At 44.4% G+C, this 18,065-nt stretch overlaps 1 protein-coding gene across 1 annotated transcript; it reads right to left on the bottom strand.

The window, feature by feature from the left end:
* Nucleotides 1-463: 463 nt before the first annotated feature.
* On the bottom strand, nucleotides 464-18,062 carry bms1 (BMS1 ribosome biogenesis factor). Its single transcript, XM_048233689.1, is given in 25 exon segments — nucleotides 464-738; nucleotides 1,500-1,661; nucleotides 2,032-2,207; nucleotide 2,687; nucleotides 2,753-2,899; nucleotides 3,368-3,490; nucleotides 4,074-4,132; nucleotides 5,009-5,189; nucleotides 5,764-5,808; nucleotides 5,811-5,954; nucleotides 7,372-7,581; nucleotides 7,943-8,025; nucleotides 8,247-8,328; nucleotides 10,342-10,490; nucleotides 10,941-11,042; nucleotides 11,216-11,982; nucleotides 12,539-12,678; nucleotides 13,062-13,255; nucleotides 14,661-14,782; nucleotides 15,011-15,153; nucleotides 15,344-15,532; nucleotides 15,730-15,809; nucleotides 16,000-16,190; nucleotides 17,123-17,311; nucleotides 17,889-18,062. Coding segments are annotated over 24 exon segments (3,897 nt in total). The 5' UTR covers nucleotides 17,302-17,311; nucleotides 17,889-18,062; the 3' UTR covers nucleotides 464-510.
* Between the last annotated feature and the right edge of the window lie 3 nt (nucleotides 18,063-18,065).

The raw sequence follows: 18,065 nt of genomic DNA, 5'->3' as shown, positions 1-18,065 counted from the left end.
CTCTTATCAGCAAAACAGGAAAAAAACAGAGGAACCATGACCTTGCTTGAGTATCTTCTGGAATCTACTTACCAAAACAGGAATACTTGGTCAGAGCTGCAGTCTCTTGTTCTCCACAATATGCATAAACATACTTCAGACGCACATTTCAACAGGAGTGCGCCCTTGCTGCATATTACTTAACAAAGCCAGTGACTTTAAACGGCTATCCGATTCATAAAAGCAGGGGGTCAACAGGCGTGCTAAAACCACTTGAAACCCTCTTGTGAGTTTTTCAATTTTCTGCTTCAGCATAATAGTTCCAGCAACAGATGGGGTCTGACGGCCCTGTGACATCGTTTTACCTTAATTTATAGTTTACAAATATCAATTACAGTCAACAATGTCTGGCACTCAAAGAGGCCACAATGAAAAGTCTTTCTGTCCATGGCTGACGCAGTCTCTCTCTAACACTCCAGGGAGGGAGGGTGGGGGGGTCCTGGTAAATGTTAGCTGTTAGCATGCTGCTGCTCAGTCGTCCTTGGCCTTGCCCTTCAGGCTTGACTTGAGCTGCTTCTTCTCCTTTTGGCCCATGACACGGTAGAGCTTCTTCTTCTCCTCCTTCAGCCTCTTCTGCTTCTCCTCCTCCTGCTGCTCCTTCTGACGGAGGAAGTCCTTGTGCTTGGCATGCTGCTCGGTGCGCGCCGCCTTCCGCTTGTTCCCGTAGACGGTGCCCAGCGCGTGGAGCAACTGCGCCACCTGGTGGACGGGAGAGGAGTCACAGCCATTGAGTTCACAAAAACACATGAACACGAACACACACACACACACACACACACACACACATGAACCCAAGACACACACACACACAAATACTAACAGAGTTATTACCTGAACCTGTGGGTGGAAAATCCTGTGAGTGTGATTAATGGACTGTGCGAGTAAGCGTACGCTGATCTGGGATGACTGCGACTTTGATTCCAATTATGAGAGGAATTTGGGCGGGTAACACTCAGGCCGCATTTGTGTTTGTGCTTTCCTCGGAGATTCACCTAAACGACGGAGCTAAAAACCACTTGCACAAAAGCTGCCTTGTGTAGGAGTCTTTCGCTCTGGATTAGTTCTGACCTTTTAGCGCTGAGTGGCAGCATTTAGGGGACTTAACCACCGGCCTCAAAAACAGCCAAATAACAGCAATTGCGATATTCCCTCGAGGAGATGGTTCAAGCTAAACCCATGCATTACCCGACTCCCACACCTGAGTACTGGGAAAAAAAACTAGGCTTAAAATGCACTCAACATGGCAGTGAAACTGTAGTCATTTCAACAGGTACTGAAATGGGATTGTGGTCGCTCTCAAAACACTGGCAACTGGAGTTTCATTTTATTCCATTAAATAACCACACCAACGCTACTTAAAGCTAACATGGCTAAGTGTCATGGTAAGAAATGAACATGTGGGACTTCAGAACAGTGTAAGAGTGTATATGTGTGTGTGTGTGTGTGTGAGGGGGTCTCACCTGGCGCTCGTGGGGCTCGCGGATGACGGCGGGCCGTACGAGGTCACGTGGGGTCTTGCCCTTGGCCTGCTGCTGTTTGGGCTTGCTCTTGAAGGGCAGAGACTTCTGCAGCTGCCGGGGGATCTGTAGCCGGTTGAAGCGGCGCGGCTGCCTCTCTACGGGCTGCCAGGGGGGGGGAACAAACAGAACAACAGTGCGTCAGACGTCCTGGTAAAGTGGGTCTCTTCTATTCCCAATGATCAGTGATATAAATGAAAAAATCCTTTGTGTGGGCTGCAATACAGTCTAAGCTTTCCATGTACACAGTGCTGCAGAAAAACCAGTGAAACGAGTCCAAGGAATGACCTAGAAAAGACTGGATTGGACTATCACACAAGTTCAAGGATCCACAAGGAAGTTACAGGAAACTACAAACACAAATTAAAGAGCAATATATGTCAAATATAAGGCTAAGTATTTTTCAGGGTTATAAATTAATGAGGATTTTTATGAGGGCAGTGAGTAAGTGTGTGTGTGTGTGTGTGTGTGTTACCTTATAGAGGGAGTCCTTGTTGGGTTTGTTGCGGATGCCCATGTCATGCTTGAGCTGTCCCAGGGTCCTCATGCCCGTCCAGCTGGCCTTGTGGCCCACGGGCAGCAGCAGGGACGTCACTGGGTTGTACAGCTGGGGCACTGACACCGGGTACCAGGAGCGCAGGAACACAATATCTGCACACACACAGTTATATTCGCCACCACATATGTTTTATTACCGGGACAGATTAAAAACAAATTATTTGAACAGAAGCATGGTGTCTAACAGGTTATGACTACATACCCTGAGGCAGGCACACACACATACACTGCATCATAAACCAAATACTAATTATTTTTCTGAACTGTAATTTGTACAAACATTAGCATATGCATTATGCAAACCTGTAAAAAGCATCTTCACAAACTCTACTCTGAAGCCAGCATAAACCAAAATGCATTAGATATGCCGTTTCTCAAGAAGCACCAAGAGAGAATTTCACTAGAATTCACTGAAGCTCTTATGTAGGGCAACAGCCTAAGTGGACCACCTGTCATACAAAACTATGTTCGATTTGCTCGCTCTCCCTCTCTCTCTCTCTCTCACACACACACACACAGACACAGACACTACTGCGTACACCAAGGTATAAATGTATATATAATCAGCTCACCCTCTGTTTACCAGCCTCTCCAGGTGAAATACAGCTCAAACACACACACACACACACACACACCACCGCCATGAGGAGCCGGTCCTCGAAGGTGGCACGGAAACATCCGGGTGGTGTCCTCAGGGCCTTCTTGATCTGACCTTTAATACCGCTGACTGTCCGGATGGACGCTCCCTCGAACTTGGCCACCTCCAGCACGGTGTTGAACATGCCCTGCAGAGGAAGACGAGGAGGAAGAGGAGGTGAGAGGGGATGGGGCAGATCTTGTGAATGAGGTCTCCATACTGACTGTTCAATCTGACTCTCGTCACACAAAACAACGGGGCACTCTTAGTCTACGCGTTCGTTTACAAAAACGGGTACTGAAAAATTTGTTTGAAAGTTCTGTCAATGGAGATAAACGAGAGCTGTGAACTTCAAAGCTCTGCACTAGTCAAATCTATTGATTTGTCCCAGCCACCAGTCTCAGGCTCTAAGGTTTCAATTTGTCTGCTGCCCTTTCTCAGCAGAGAGAGATAGAAGAGAGAGAGGAGAGAGAGAGCGAGAGAGATAGGAGAGGGAGAGAAAGAGGGAGAGAGAGAGAGGGGAGAGAGATAAGAGAAAGAGGGAGAGAGAGAGGGAGAGAGAGAAGGCTGAAATGAGCTGGTGGCCTCCAGAGAGTCTAGGCAGACACACACACACCTGAATAAAAGAGGTGTTCTTGAAGATCTTGTAAGGGTATCCGATCAGCTTTAACTTTTTCACAACGGTCACTGACTTGTCCAGGTCAAGGACCACTCCTGTCGCCGCAATGCGAAAACCAGCCTGAGATAAAAAAAAAAAAAGGGAGCTTGATTTACAATATCACTTTCCAAATCACAAATCAAGTAAAATCAGGTGGAAAAAAAGACACTGATGCCCAATATTAATGCCCCCCCCACCCCAAACCCTGCAATGCCACACACCATGTTGCAAGAGTATATATATACACTGGATTGTGTCTCAGTTGTCCACCATTTTTTATCTACCTGGGTTTTCCCTGTGTTTCACATGGTTTTTCCATGTGTTTCTCATCACAACAGTATGAACAGTCAGGTGAAGCCTACAGAAATGCTGAAAGTATGCATACAGGGATTTGACAATGGTACAGCCCAAAGCCCTCCCTTATTTAGCAGGAATGTGCCCCAAATTCATGACACTGTGCGAATGTGGGATCATTGGGATTGGGCATCACAATTCATTTAATTAGGAAACACTGCCCCCTAATGGCACTAGGACATCCAATCCTTTCTGAATTAAACCAGTGCAATATTTCAGTTTCCTTCTAAGGAGCCCAATTTTTCTGCATATTTAAATATATATAGTCTTTGGAGTTGGTTTCCACTCTGGTGGATCTCTAAGTGCTTACCTTTGTGCCGGCGACGGACTGCACTGCCAGGAAGCCCGTGCCTTGAGGGGTGATGGGCCCTGCGGCAATGAGACAGAAAGAAATCAAGAGCGGGAGAGCCTAATCAATACCCACTTTCAGACGGTCATTAGCAAGCAAAATAGCTGCCTAAATGACCTAAACGCAATCTAAGAACATATGGTCCCCTCAGTGGCCGAGGAGGCTCATTCGTACGATGATGGCTGAGGTCTCGGCGCAGGCCTGGTGGGTAAGGGTGCTTAGCGGGGCGTTTCCATCCATCACCAGGTGAGGAAACAATTTCATCTCAGAAACTCATAATGACAATGGCTATATGCAGGCCTATGTGTGTGCCTTAGGATAAGCAAACACTAGCTGTGCATGATTAAAAGCATTTGCTACTGAAGCTAATTCAAAGTGCACACGGCTTTTGATATACTGAAACTAAGTAATCAAAGAGAAAACACTTAGCAAAACGTTTCTGGGGTATGTTTTTTTAGGCTATTAGTTTAAAGATCATCTTTAAATTAAGTTTGATGGTCAAGTGAAGGACTGATAAACGCATCTTGATCCCGCTATCCAGGATACGATACTTGAGAGACTAAGTAGTTATGTGTTCTCGATGGAAACATCCCAGGAAAGTTAAGAACACCTTTCAGAGTTGTCAATTATTTTGCCAAAAGACAGCAGCATGAAAGCAAGCTTTTGGTCAGTGCCAGCTAGACTGTTGTTGGTGATGTTTGCAAGGTGTTTGTATGTTTCTTAGGTAGTTAGCTTGCTATATTTAAACCCAAACTCTGTACCACTGTTGTAAATATGAAATGTGTTTCACAGCACAAGAAAACTGATCTCGATAGTGTTCTAACGGATCACGTATAAGAAGCCTGTCCTTTAGAGTCTTTGTCCTGAGTCCAGAGAGCTGGCAGTGCGTCCCTTACCCCAGATGGTGGCGCCGCAGTGCATGTGCTCGGGTGTGTACTTGAGCAGGCGCTGGCGCCCGTTGTGGTCCTCGATGTAGTAGAGGGGGATGGTCTGGAAGCGGCGCCAGCCCATGGACAGGATGAGCGGGTCGCGCGTCTTCAGGATCTTACCGTGCCAGCGGTGCTTCTTCAGACGCATCTGAAACAGGGAGGAAGAGAGAGACAGTGTGTGTGTGTGTGTGTGTGTGTGTGTGTGTGTGTGTGTGTGTGTGTGTGTGTGTGTGTGTGTGTGTGAGAGAGAGAGAGAGAGAGAGAGAGAGAGAAAGACAGAGAGAGACAGAGATTCATATGCTGTACCATTTACCTACAGTAAACTCTGTGTTCAAATGTTCCACTCTGACAATGCAAAAGGTTTCTGCCACCAATAAAGCACTCTGAACTGAACTGAATTGAATTGTATGAAAGAAAGAGAGGCGGGGGAGCAAGGGAATGAGAGAGAAAGGGAGAGAGAGAAGGAGAGAGAGAGAAGGAGAGAGAGGGAGGAAGAAAGAGCATACAAATAGAACCGTGTCTCCTTTGTCAGACTTAGTATTATCTGACGGGTGGGACCTTACCATCAGTTTGACAGATGAGGTGGAGCTACCAGTTACTTCTGAACATTGTTGTTATAGGACTGCTTTATTTCACAAATTCACACACACACACACACACACACACGATCTAGAGGCACAAAGCCTGTCTGACTGAGTGACCCTCATGTGCTTGAAACTCACTTGAACGTAGCCCACGTTGCCTTCGCTGGCACCCAGGGCCAGGATGGGATGATGGGATAGTGGGGGTCGAAGTTGGTAACAAACTCGCAGGGCAAGCTGGGGATCTCCATGCGGACGTACATGCCGGCCCGGAAGCCCTCGTACTGCACGCGTGTCTCGTCGTCCACGTTCTCAAACTCGGACCGGTTCAGCTGTGACAGGGAGAGAGAGAGAGAGAGAGAGAGAGAGAGATGCAGGGTGAGAGAGATGCATACATGTCTTTTTTCCCTTTTCCTTTTATTTGTTTTCTTGTGTTCTATGAATGCTTTGGTAAAACAATAAATGGTTTGTCATGCGAAGGAAGGATATTTGAATTTGAGAATGTGAAAGAGAGAGTGAAACAGACAGACGGACAGACAGACATAGGAGAGTGTATGCAAGAGAGGAAAGGTCAGTAAGAGAGGGAGAGAGAGAGATGGGGGGGTGAAAGATGGACGAGGGAGATAGAAGGAGAGACAGAGGGTGAGGGAGGGAGGGAGGGACAGAGGAAGTAAGCAAGAGAATATACACAACACACACAGTTGTTGACACAGTGACACAAGCAACCTATCAGCTCACTCACACAATGTCAGTTAACACAAAGACAGCGGTATCAACCATTAAATGGTGTCAGACTACATTCCTGGGGAGGAGCTGGCCAGTGTGTTGGCTCTTTGTTGCAGCTGACCTGACAACTACGAAGGAGAGATTTTCACAGGCCGCCCAGTCTTCTGTGAGTCGGCAGTTCAAGGATTGCTGAATCGGCTACCCTCCCCCAGACACAAACCCTTGGATTCTGTTACCAGAGTTAAACCATTTCAGATGCCCATAAATCAAAAATGAAAAAATTAGCAATAAATGAGAAAACAGACCATTGTTTCACAACATTTATCAACAGTCATAGCAGCCGCATGGTTATATATATGTATACAGTATATGTGTGTGTGTGCGTGTGTATGATTGTGTGTGTATAGGAAACTGTATTAGTAGAGACCATTCTGCTAAAACTATGATTCAACCGCTTCATGCTTTCACTCTCATAGGATTATGTCTGCAACCAACAACAGCTCTTTAATCCTACTACTCCAACAGGAGACTGTTTCATTTTATTTGACTAAATTTAACGCCTGTTACACACTCAATGTGTTGCAGTATGGATGGCAAGAGGTTCCCTGACCACTTTGATTTTCAGTTCACACCAGTTGCCTCTCAAAACGGCCACAAGAGTCCAACAAGCACAAGTTAGCTGCTCAGAACTCACAGCAAGTGTCAAAAAAGCAAACTTCAAGCGTAAAATTGCCCTGTGAGTACAAATGGACATTACTTCAGTTTACTTACTGCACGGGGCTGGCTAATGGAAAATACTACACTGGGTCACTGGAGTCTATTACAGAAGCCACAGTAGCGGAGGATTCTAAATGGGAGTTGGACCAAGCACTGAAAAAGCCCCATGCTGATGCACCGTGTAAAGCAGTGCCCCTGGTACAGTGTAAGAGATACAAACATACAGTGGAACTATGTTGATTACAGAGACTTGACAGCAACTCAAAAAGGACCCCCAGATCTGACCCATGTTGTGGGCCAACTGACCTCAGCCTGTTTCTTCAGCTCCTCCTTGAGGTCATCGAAGTAGGTGGCGTCCCCGCCGTCGTCGTAGGCCGAGTCGAAGCGCTCCTTCAAGCGTCTTTTTTTCTCCAGACGCTTGTTTTTCTGAACCTCCTCGTCGTCCATCTTCACCAGTGGCTTCTCCTCGTCTTCTTCTTCGTCACCATCGTCATCGTCATCTTCAGCGCTGCCACCCTGGTGAATTAAAATAGCGGCTAAAACACACAGAACCCACAATCTACAACTCCAGTATCAACTCATTAAAGTTCTGAGAGACCTTTTCAACAGAGCAGTGCTTCTGTCAGAAAGCTGACGTGTGCGTGTGCGCAAGCGTGTGTGTGTGTATGTGTGCGTGCGTGTATGTGTGTGTGACTGTAAGCGTGTGTGTGCGTGAGTGTGTGTGTGTGTAAGCATAAGTGTGTGTAAGCATGTGTGTATGTGTGTGTATGTGTAACCGGGTGTGTGTGTAAAAGATAGAGTGTGGTAGTAGACACACAGGGCTGTGCAGTTCTCCAACCAACACTTTCAAAAAAATCCCATAAAGTGCGAGCGGTACCTCAGCCTTGTCCCCCTCCGCCCTGGCTTGGCCGCGGTGCACCTCCCCCGTCTCCAGATCTTCAAAGTCCCCGTAGAGCTCCTCTGGGGAGGGAGGGGAGGAGGGACACAGAGCAATGAGCACCAGAATACCAGATGACACCCAGACACCAAACACATCAAGGAGGGAGCGACCGACCGGCCGTGCAATGTCAGAGAGAGAGAGAAAGAGAGAATGAGAGAGAGAGACGAGAGAGAGAGAGAGAGGGAAACAGGGAGACAGAGAGAGAGGGAGAGAGGAGAGAGATATGGAGGTGGCAGCTCACCATCCTCCTTCAGAAGGGTGGCAGCGTCTTTGTCCCCTTCCCATTTGCCAGTCACAAAGCAGTCCTTTATGGAGTCCAACATCTGAGAAATGAGAGGGTGGAATCATTATGAACAAACAGTCGGACTGGCAGACACAGACGCACACACACACACACAATCTAAAAGTATTTGGATTTCTCAGTGCCACGTCTGACTGATAGAGCCAGTGCTGTCTCGGGTGCTTCCTCTCAATTCAATTTCAAGGAACAATAAAGAACCAAAATGCCATTCAGTAATGACTGGGAGGATAATCAAATATGCCCTCAGAATCACTAAACAAGGATCAGGCCTACAAGTACAGACTCTCAACTTCTCCAACGACAGAATCTCACAGAGCACTTCATTTCAGTCAGATCAATAGATGTCCTTCTTTTAAACTACCCCCTAATGTCAACATTGTCTGCACTGCCTGGTAATGATTAGACAAGGATCATAACTGCCACAACTGCCATCCTTTCAGTCCCATCAAGCACACTGCAATAGTCCATCAAGCACACTGCAATAGTACATCATGAAGGATGGATGCTATTTGACTCAAGAATAACCATCTGGAACAGTCTTAACAGCTTGACAACATCTATGCAATTACTGGCCACTTTGTTATAGATGGGTATAGCCAGAAACAACGTACCATAACGACACTTGGATGTGAATTGGATATGACAAAAAACGACTGAATCAACTTTGAAATACAGGCAAAGACATGGAAGGGTTAATTAGGCTACATTCCTCTCTATGAGTGTATTCTCTCCTAAATCTTGATTTGTCCCCAAATTCCACTGTGAAAGGCCACATGTTCCAGCATGTTCCAGCTATATGAGCTCCTGTGTGCAGGGGAGACGTGTAGTAGGCTAATAATAATTTATTTTACTGTAGGGTAATAACCCCAGATCTCAAAAGCCCTCGAAAATAAAACATAATTAAAATGTGTGTTGGGTCCTCCTTATAGTGGCTTGTCAATGTTATGTGGTAGCCCAAAAACTCTCACAGCTCGGGTAGGCTAACGCTATGTGTATAAATACAATATTCCGTAACATTTCAGGCAATCTTAGTGTGCTAAAAAGGCACAAAAGTTCCTGTAGATGGCTGTATCAAAAACTCACCATTCCTCCCAGATGGTCTCAATGATATGCTTAAAGTCAAGTCAAATTCTTTCAATTTGTGCATGATTACATATTATATAACTATACATGTATATATATCGTAATATATGATGTATATAACAATATAACTATACTAATACTGTAGCCTAAATGGTGGATAATTAAGCTATACATCATATGCTGAAGTATGATATTTCTGAAGTGTTAAAGATTAAAAGAAAACATAACAACAAGAACCGTACAGAACCGAAAACTGTGACCCTAAAACCGTGATACGAACCATACCATGGGTTTTGTGAACCGTGCCACCCCTACTAACAATGCAAGGTTATTGACTGTCTGCTATAAAACCAGATCTGAATTCACTTTGTGAAAATCTGGCCTTGCTCCACTGTGGATTGTTAGCAGTCATTGCATTTTAATGGCTGTAGACTTCAGGTTCATTTTTTTTTGGGGGGCTGCCCATGACCACCAACAGTAGGAAGTATGCGGTTTGAGACACAGCCCATTACTACATGGCCACTGCATGTGTTACTGGAGGTCTCCCACTTGAGGTCAGATTTCAGACCCTGAGTCGTAAAAATAAAGTTGGTCTTGAAAGCTCATGTACGGTCATGCACTTATACAGTACTACTCGCCCCAAATGTTCATGTTGCGTTCATTTTTGAGGACATGCACAACCAAAGCACAGGATACACATAGCAGCCATAATGCGTACAAGATATGTCCATATAGGCATGTAATGTTTAAAGGCATTTGCATTTACACGTCAGTAGAATCTGATCTGTTTTGTGGTGGCGATGTTGTGGAAAAAGAGATCAGAAACATAGATCAAAAATGCTCCAACTGTTTTAGTTTCAAATCAAACTGTTCTCAAATTCTTTCTGCCAACACACCAAATGCACTTCCGGTTTATCAGATGCATTCTGCATTCTGCATTCTGCAAACTCACCTCGTCCTGGTCCCAGTCGTGGCTGGTGTCTGGCTCAAACCGGGAGCAGTCCGCGGCGTCGGCTCGCAGCCTCTTGCCCTTCTCCGGCCGGCTGACCTTGAACAATCCACCCACCTCCTCTTCTTGGGCCTCATCATCCTCTTCCGCCACTGGGGAACAGCATCACGCAATGGACGTTCAACAGAGCACAGTAAGGTCTAACAGCACATGAGTGTACAAACGGAAAGACTTGGAGTTGTGGAGCTGTGTTCTTCAGGATCATGTGGAAACTTTGGTAAACCCTAAAACCCTTCGCTAATCCTATTACACTAGTAAAACTCAATACCAACTGGAACGAAAGCACATGCAGCAACCGCTCTCAAATGGAAGTGACTATTTCATATTGTGTGTGTGTGTGTGTGTGTGTGTGCGTGTGCGTGTTACAACAAAAGAAATTATCTAGAATTTAAAGCGGAGTTGAGAAGAACTAGACCTAATAAACGTTTTCAAATACATCCCTGGAGTTCTAGGTGCTCTAGTAGCATGAGGTTGGCTTCAAAATCAAATGCTACACTCGCAGTGGCATCCACAACATGGGCCATGTCAGCAGACATATTCACCTGTGCCATACACCAGCTTGCGCAGGTTTGGGGCGGCCTGCTGTCTCCGCAGGTATGCCTCAGCGGCTTTCTGGGCCAGGTCTTGTTTCCAGCGCAGGGCTCCTGAGGCGAAACGAGACGAGAGACGTGCGGCGTAAACAAACAAGATGACAAGCACAAGATGGGGGCCGTGCCCACCAACAGATGGCAGGACTCCAGCAGAGTTGAGGGGTGAACATGACTCAATAGAGGGAAAAGAGGCTAGAATGAGAGTTGGGGCATAAAGGGTTCCTCACCTTCTGTGTCGAAGCTCGGCTCATCCTCCTGCTCATCCTCCTCCTCCTCCTCCTCTTGCTGCTGTGTGGTGACCTTTGACTCTTTGGCTTTCTTTTCTGGAATTTTAGCGCTGGAGGTTTCTTCCTCCATTTCAGAGTCTTTGTCCTCCTCGTCATCACTACTTTCACCTTCCTCTTCCTCATCCTCTTCGTCTTCATCGTCATCCTCTGCTTCATCAGCTTCCTCTTCTTCAGAGCAGTGTCCAGAATCTGCTGCTCCCTTTCCTTTCACCTGCTCCTCCTCCTCTCCTTCCATCTCATCTTCCTCCTCTTCAGACTCCTCGTCTCCGCTCTCCTCCTCGGCCTCACTATTCTCCAGGTCGTCTTCGCTGTCGGCAAACGCTGGCATCTCTGCGATCACCTCCTTCTCTGCTTTCCTCTTCCCCACCTCCTCCACCTTCTGTCTCTTCACTGGAGGAGCATCCTTCTCCGTGTCTTTCGCCTCCTCCTTCTCCACAGCTTTGGGCTTCTTCGCCACAGGAGGACCACTCTCCTCTTCATCATCTTCCTCCTCCTCATCATCATCTTCCTCACTGTCTTCATCTACTTCCTCGTCTTCATCCTCTTCTCCGCCATCTTCGTCATCACTATCTTCATCTTCATCATCATCATCATCATCATCATCATCATCGTCGTCCTCGTTGTCTTCCTCACTGAAGACAGCCTTCCTCCTCTCTCTATTTGTCTCTGGGTCCCATACACGGCTCTCTGTGGGCCCTTGCTTGGCCCTGTTTAGAGAATGGAGATATTTAGCATACAAACAATAAATCAGTCCCTTTAGATAGAAACAGAGAGAAAGAGAGAGAGAGAGAGAGAGAGAGAGAGAGAAAGTGAATGAGAAAGATCAAGTATGAAAGACTGCTGCCGGGGGGCGCTGTAGTGCAACTGGCCACAGCACCCGTACCAGATAAGGATCCACGTGCCCATGAGTGAACCACCGGACCAGGTTCGAGTACAACCTTAGTCATTTTCCGATTCCACCACATCTATCTCTCCTACTCTCTTCCTGTCACCAAAAAAAAAATATTATTTATATATATATATATATATATATATATATATATATATATATGCCAAGACTGCTTCCAAAAAAAGTGCAGAAACTTGACAAAACTTGAATGGCAAGTTCTCAAGAAGTCTCCTGCTTCGAGCGCAAACCTGTTCTATGTTGACACAAACTCTTTTTTGCATGCTGAGCACATCACTGTGCACTCTGGCTGTCAAAACACCCTTCATATCATTCTGAATTCACGGGGGACTTGGGTGCTCTTAGGTCCAGCTCACCCGCTCTCTTCCACCTCCTCCTGCGTCAGCGCTGCCGTGTCTGTGAACAGGGACACTTTACTGGCAGCCATCTTGGCATCCAGGGTGGCATGCGTGCCAATGAGCGACTGCACCAGCTCTGTGGTGGGCCTCACCTCCTCCTGTGATGGGCAGAGGAGACACTGCTTTTAAGACGAGCACTCACATCGAATCAGAGTTTACTTATGCAAAGCAAATGTCCAATGGGAAGGGAAAAAGTAATATTGGAAAGAGGTACAGAACGGTAGCAAGCTCCCACAAGTATATGTCGCACAAATCAAATCACAACAAAGCACAACAATAGTCTTAAGTATTGCAAGTCTCCATAGTCTTAAAAACTAATATTGAGAATACTTAATAGTCTTAAAAACTAATATCGAGACTATCAACTTCATCAACAGCAACTTTGTTTTTTAGAAGCAGCAGTTTCTAAATGATATGTCTTCTAAATGATTGGCAACAGACTGATCTTAAAGACACTGAACGTGATGTGGTATGTCTTGACCTGTTGCTGCTTAGCAAGGCCACCTGGCACATCGATGTACACCGCGTCCTTGTCATACACAACTCCCCCGACGCCAGCCATAGGGGCGTAGATCATCCTCTCTTTCTCGTTCAGGGCTCTCTTCTTCAGGGCCTCTGGCAGCGGGCAGGGGTCCGGCAGGAAGCTCACATCGCCCACCCCAAAGTCTCCCACACCTGGAGAGCCACAGGAAAGTCACACGACAAGGTCCATACTAAATAGAGTATCCATTCCTGATATATCCTCAATAACATTCTATTTATGTGACAGAGATCACGAAGCTGCCCTATTGCTGGCTAGAATAGCCTATAATTTTGGTCAATTGTTAGTCATTATCAACAACAATAAAAATTCAACATGGATTTTTCCTGCGGCAAACCTGCACAGCTGTCACCATAGTTCAGGAAACACAAAAGACTGCCTGGTGTGAACAACATCATGCATATGTGCTAGACATGGTAATGAAAATAACAAAAGGGATAAAGGTCATGGTTTAACAATGTAAAGCCCCCAGGTGAAGAACCACTGGCCTAATCTATATGACATAGCCTATTCATTATAGGGCTAAATCACAAAATGCCTCAAAATGCCTAATTTTGGAAGACATGTTTAGGCATTAATATCTTTAAAAGTATTACTCCTAACTTTTGTAGTAAGTAGGCATAAGACATTTTCTCAGTATGACTGAACCATTAACAATAATACAATTCTTTATTAATGTTGTGCCAATATTTTAAGTCTCTATTCATATAAACACGAAGAAGACTAAATGAGACTAAAACAGTATGTGGGGTAGTAGCTAATAGTAATAGTAAGTAATCTATGTGGGACTAGTTCAATGTAATATTTAGTGTCAATGTTGTACCATGTTTTCTTTCATAGATAAATAAACTTGGACGTTTACATTTGTTTTTAAAATGTGCCTTACCACAATGTATTGTGATCCAACACTCAAACCACTTGTCAAGGTGGTCAGGTACACATGTGACCACATATCTTTTGTAATGTAAATTGGCAATGCTTTCTGATGTGCCCTGGACAATGGGAGTTCTAATGAATGTGACGTCGGCAGTAATGGAATCTAAACACAAGTGGTCGGCAGTGTCTCTGGCTGTACGCCTTGGATACATGTGTGAACGGCGATGTGAACAAATGTAGACTGGCCCTGAGTTAATTACATTGTTATACCTTAGCTTCTTCATTCCTGTCCCTGAGGTAAAACAATGACTTTAACTTTATCTATTCATGGGCACTTTGCATTAAAAGCCCATACATCAAGTTACTTCCAGATGGATTTCAATGTTGCTTCTAGCTACCACATATATAATTTTAGCCTAGACTACGTTTTTAATGTGTGTATTCATGTGTGGCCTTCAGCAAAAGGATGCATAAATGTCCTTCTGGATCAATTAAGCTCTATTTCAAAATTAGCTAATAAAGCTATATGATATTGGCCCATGCCTTTTTGATAAGGGCATAGCCCTCATTCATATCTCATCATCACAGGCAAGACTGCCAAATTTAGAAGTGCAGCTGAATATTATTATGCAAAGTTGGGAGGCATTTCAGACAGGTACTCACCAGGGATGTGGACTTGGCCCTTATTCTTCAGGAATGTGCCACGCAGATAGCCATAGAGACAGACGGTCCTGTCACATTTAGGGTCTTGCCTGACATCCTCAGGATTGGTCAGATCCTCCATACTAGGGGCAAATAGAGAACGGAAGAATGACCATAAGAAGAGAGTTGGAAAACAGATTTCAACAGCTTTAACAGTTTTTCATATAGTGTTACATAAACTCGTTAATCTGTATTCTCTATACTATTTCTCAGTACACAATTCACAATTCCACAGTCCCCTACTTCACTGTATGACCAGTCAACCATCTCTGGGTATGATGAAGTAAATGACAACCAACACTCCTACTCACCGGTCAGCCACAACGTAAGGGTGAGAGGTCTGCCACAGCAGAGGTCGGAACTTCATGACAGAGACGAAGCGCCCCAGGTTCTTCACTTCCCGAATCTGGTACTCTCCATAGACCATACCAGATAGATAGAACAGCTTGGCACCCTGACAACAACAAAAAAGGCCGTTGTTAACATACTCCAATTCTGACTGTTGCTAGACTCTCCCAACCCTGCTTCTGAAGACTTAAAACAAGCATTCAGTAAGTCTCTCCGTTACTCCTGACTGATCTGATCAAGGACTTTACAATGCCCACCTACAGCAGGACACAAAGCAGGGTCATCAAGTATCTTACCTGGTAGACCTCAGTCCAGAATCTGTGCTTGAGGCGTTTCTTGGTCTTGTGCAGGGATTTGTTGTTCTTGAAGGAGTCCAAGTGTGTTAGCACGCCCATGATGCGGGGAAAGCCGTGCACCTGGCAGATGTTGAGGAACTCGAAGGTCTCCATCTCGAAGCCAAAGCTGGCATCAATCAGCATCAATACCTGGGGAAAAGGACAGGCTGAAACCTTCTGCAACAAATCTGGGCATGAGCTCAATTTCAAATCCAGAGAAACTTTAAAGCTAGCAACTATAACCATTCATAAATGTGACAATTATTTGGAAGGTACAAATCTCAGTGTAAAAGATCATGAGGGAATAAATCATTAATTATAAAAGCAGTAAGAAAACAAATACGTACCAGGTCAGCCACCTTTGCCAAATCTATCATTGAGTTGATGTCATTGGGACATTCAATTAAGGTCAGGCGCCTCTTCTTACCTGTTAGCAAAGAAAGCAAAGGAGGACATTCTTAATTCAAAGGAGCCAGTTTCTTTTTTTGGATAGTAATGAAAATAACATCACTAAATTCCTGTAAAACCCTACTTGATAAAACAAGCAGATATAAAGGGACATGGTCATCTAGGTATAATACCAAACACCCAGCCCTTCAGAGAAACAATATACCCACCTGATACTATTGTTACTGGCCCACAGATGTCCGCTAGCTTTTGACGTGTGTAGTTTTTGACAAGGCAGCGAATCAGGGTACTCTTGCCAACCTTTGGAGGCCCTACTACAACCACGACAATAGGCGGAGGCTCCAAAGGGGCTCGGTCCACCAGGGGAATATGATGCTTCTTGGTTTTCAGATCTTGAGTCCTAAAATAAATGATGAAATAAATAACCTTGCAATATATCTCATACTATCAGGGAAATCCTTAACGACAAAATTAATTTGGAAATTGAATTAGCAGTGACTGATGCACTCAATTATCTTTTAGCCTAGCATACCGTAGGGAGGGCTGTGCGATATATATTGTCTACGGTAATATCTTAGTTGCAGTTTTAGCAATGTGTGAGCTGACTATCTAATCAAGACTAGACACATTTATTCTCAGTGGCTCTCTCCTAGTCTGATCAAATGCACATATGCTCTTAATGTTGTGTTTTATTACTTATTTATGCATTTTATTTTCAATGCTTAGTCATTTTTCTTCGTGTTTTATGCCTTTTATGACCTTCAACGGTGTGTTTTATGTCTGGAAACACAGAATAGTAGAAGGAGAAAGAAATCTAAAAAAGGAAAATATAAAAATAAATAAAATACATATGTTTCCAGACATAAAGTGCAAATTACTAAATATTGAAAATAAAATGCATAAATAAGTAATGAAACACCACATTAATAAAATAGGTACAGACTAGGAGAGAGCTACTGACAATACATTTGAAATGCATTTGATCTATTCTAATTCTTTTATATTTTCCAACTTCCTATTATCTACTATTCTCTGTTCTCAGTTGTATACACTGACAGTGTAAAGCACCCGAGTTGCCATTTGTATGAAATGCGCTATACAAACAAAACTGTCTTGTCTTGTCTAAAATTCCATAGTATATCACATCACATGACAATAGACTAGTTAGATAAGTAACTGGTCAGTGACTTATTGGGTAGGATGTGAAATGGAGACAGAGACAGAGAGAGAGAGAAGGATAAAAAGAGACTTAGATAAAATTAAAAGAGAGATTTAAATGAAAAGGGAGACAAACATTTAGATAAGAAGGACAGAGAGTGAGAGCCCTCCAACCTGTGGAAGGTCCTGGCCATCCGCACAGCTGACTGGACGGCAAAGGCCTTGGGATTTCTCTTGCGCTCATCTTGATCAGGCTCTTGTCCACTCTGCTTCTTGTTCTTCTTCTTCTGCGCCTTAGGGCCACTGTGTTTGTGCTGATGTTTCTTCTGCTCCTTACGCTCTTTACCCTCCATCTTTTCAGGTCTGAGGTCCACCAACAAATCACACAACTGTTACTCACATAGAACAATCAACCTTGTGCATATGAACCATGAGAGTGTGTGTGTGTGTGTGTGTGTGTGTGATGGCTCATGCTCACTCACTATGGTTCCATATATAATGACAATCCTTTACAGTCCTCTTACTCGACTAGTCAAATGGTTTGAGGACAAAAGGACAAGGACAGAATAACTCTATACATCGCGAATAACTTCAGATTTGAATGACAGCAGTGTCAGTGTTTTCTGTTCGGTGATTTTGACCGCTCACCTGTGCCTCGTATTCTCTAGCAACTTTATATATGCCTTATGAGAAAGGTGTCACAGAAGTGTTCACTACTGATTAGATCTACAATGCTATGAAGTATTAACACCTTAACTGGCAATATGATGTGAATGTTATTGAATGTCCATACATATTATCATCAGTTTAACTGCTAGCTCAAGTAACAACGTTCGTTCTTTCCTTATCGCAACGTTACAAGTGAACATCAACAGTCTTCAGCTAATAACGTTACCATCAAACTGTGCGTAATATTTGCGCTTTTAAATTAAATGTTTACCTTTTGGAGCTCTATGTTGATTTTGAAGTGTCCACAATATTCACTAACTACGGGCTTGAATAGTCAATGAGTTGCGCATTACATCCACTAATGCTTGTGTTTCTCCAACATGTTTTTTCACGTGTGCTTGAGGCACCCGGAAGTGATTGCACCGACACTGAGATACCGTCGAGAATA

Source organism: Alosa alosa, chromosome 22, assembly GCF_017589495.1.
Source record: "Alosa alosa isolate M-15738 ecotype Scorff River chromosome 22, AALO_Geno_1.1, whole genome shotgun sequence".
Classification (NCBI taxonomy): domain Eukaryota; kingdom Metazoa; phylum Chordata; class Actinopteri; order Clupeiformes; family Clupeidae; genus Alosa; species Alosa alosa.
The sequence above is the reverse complement of the archived record's forward strand: the minus strand, read 5'-3'. Positions and strand labels throughout refer to the sequence as shown.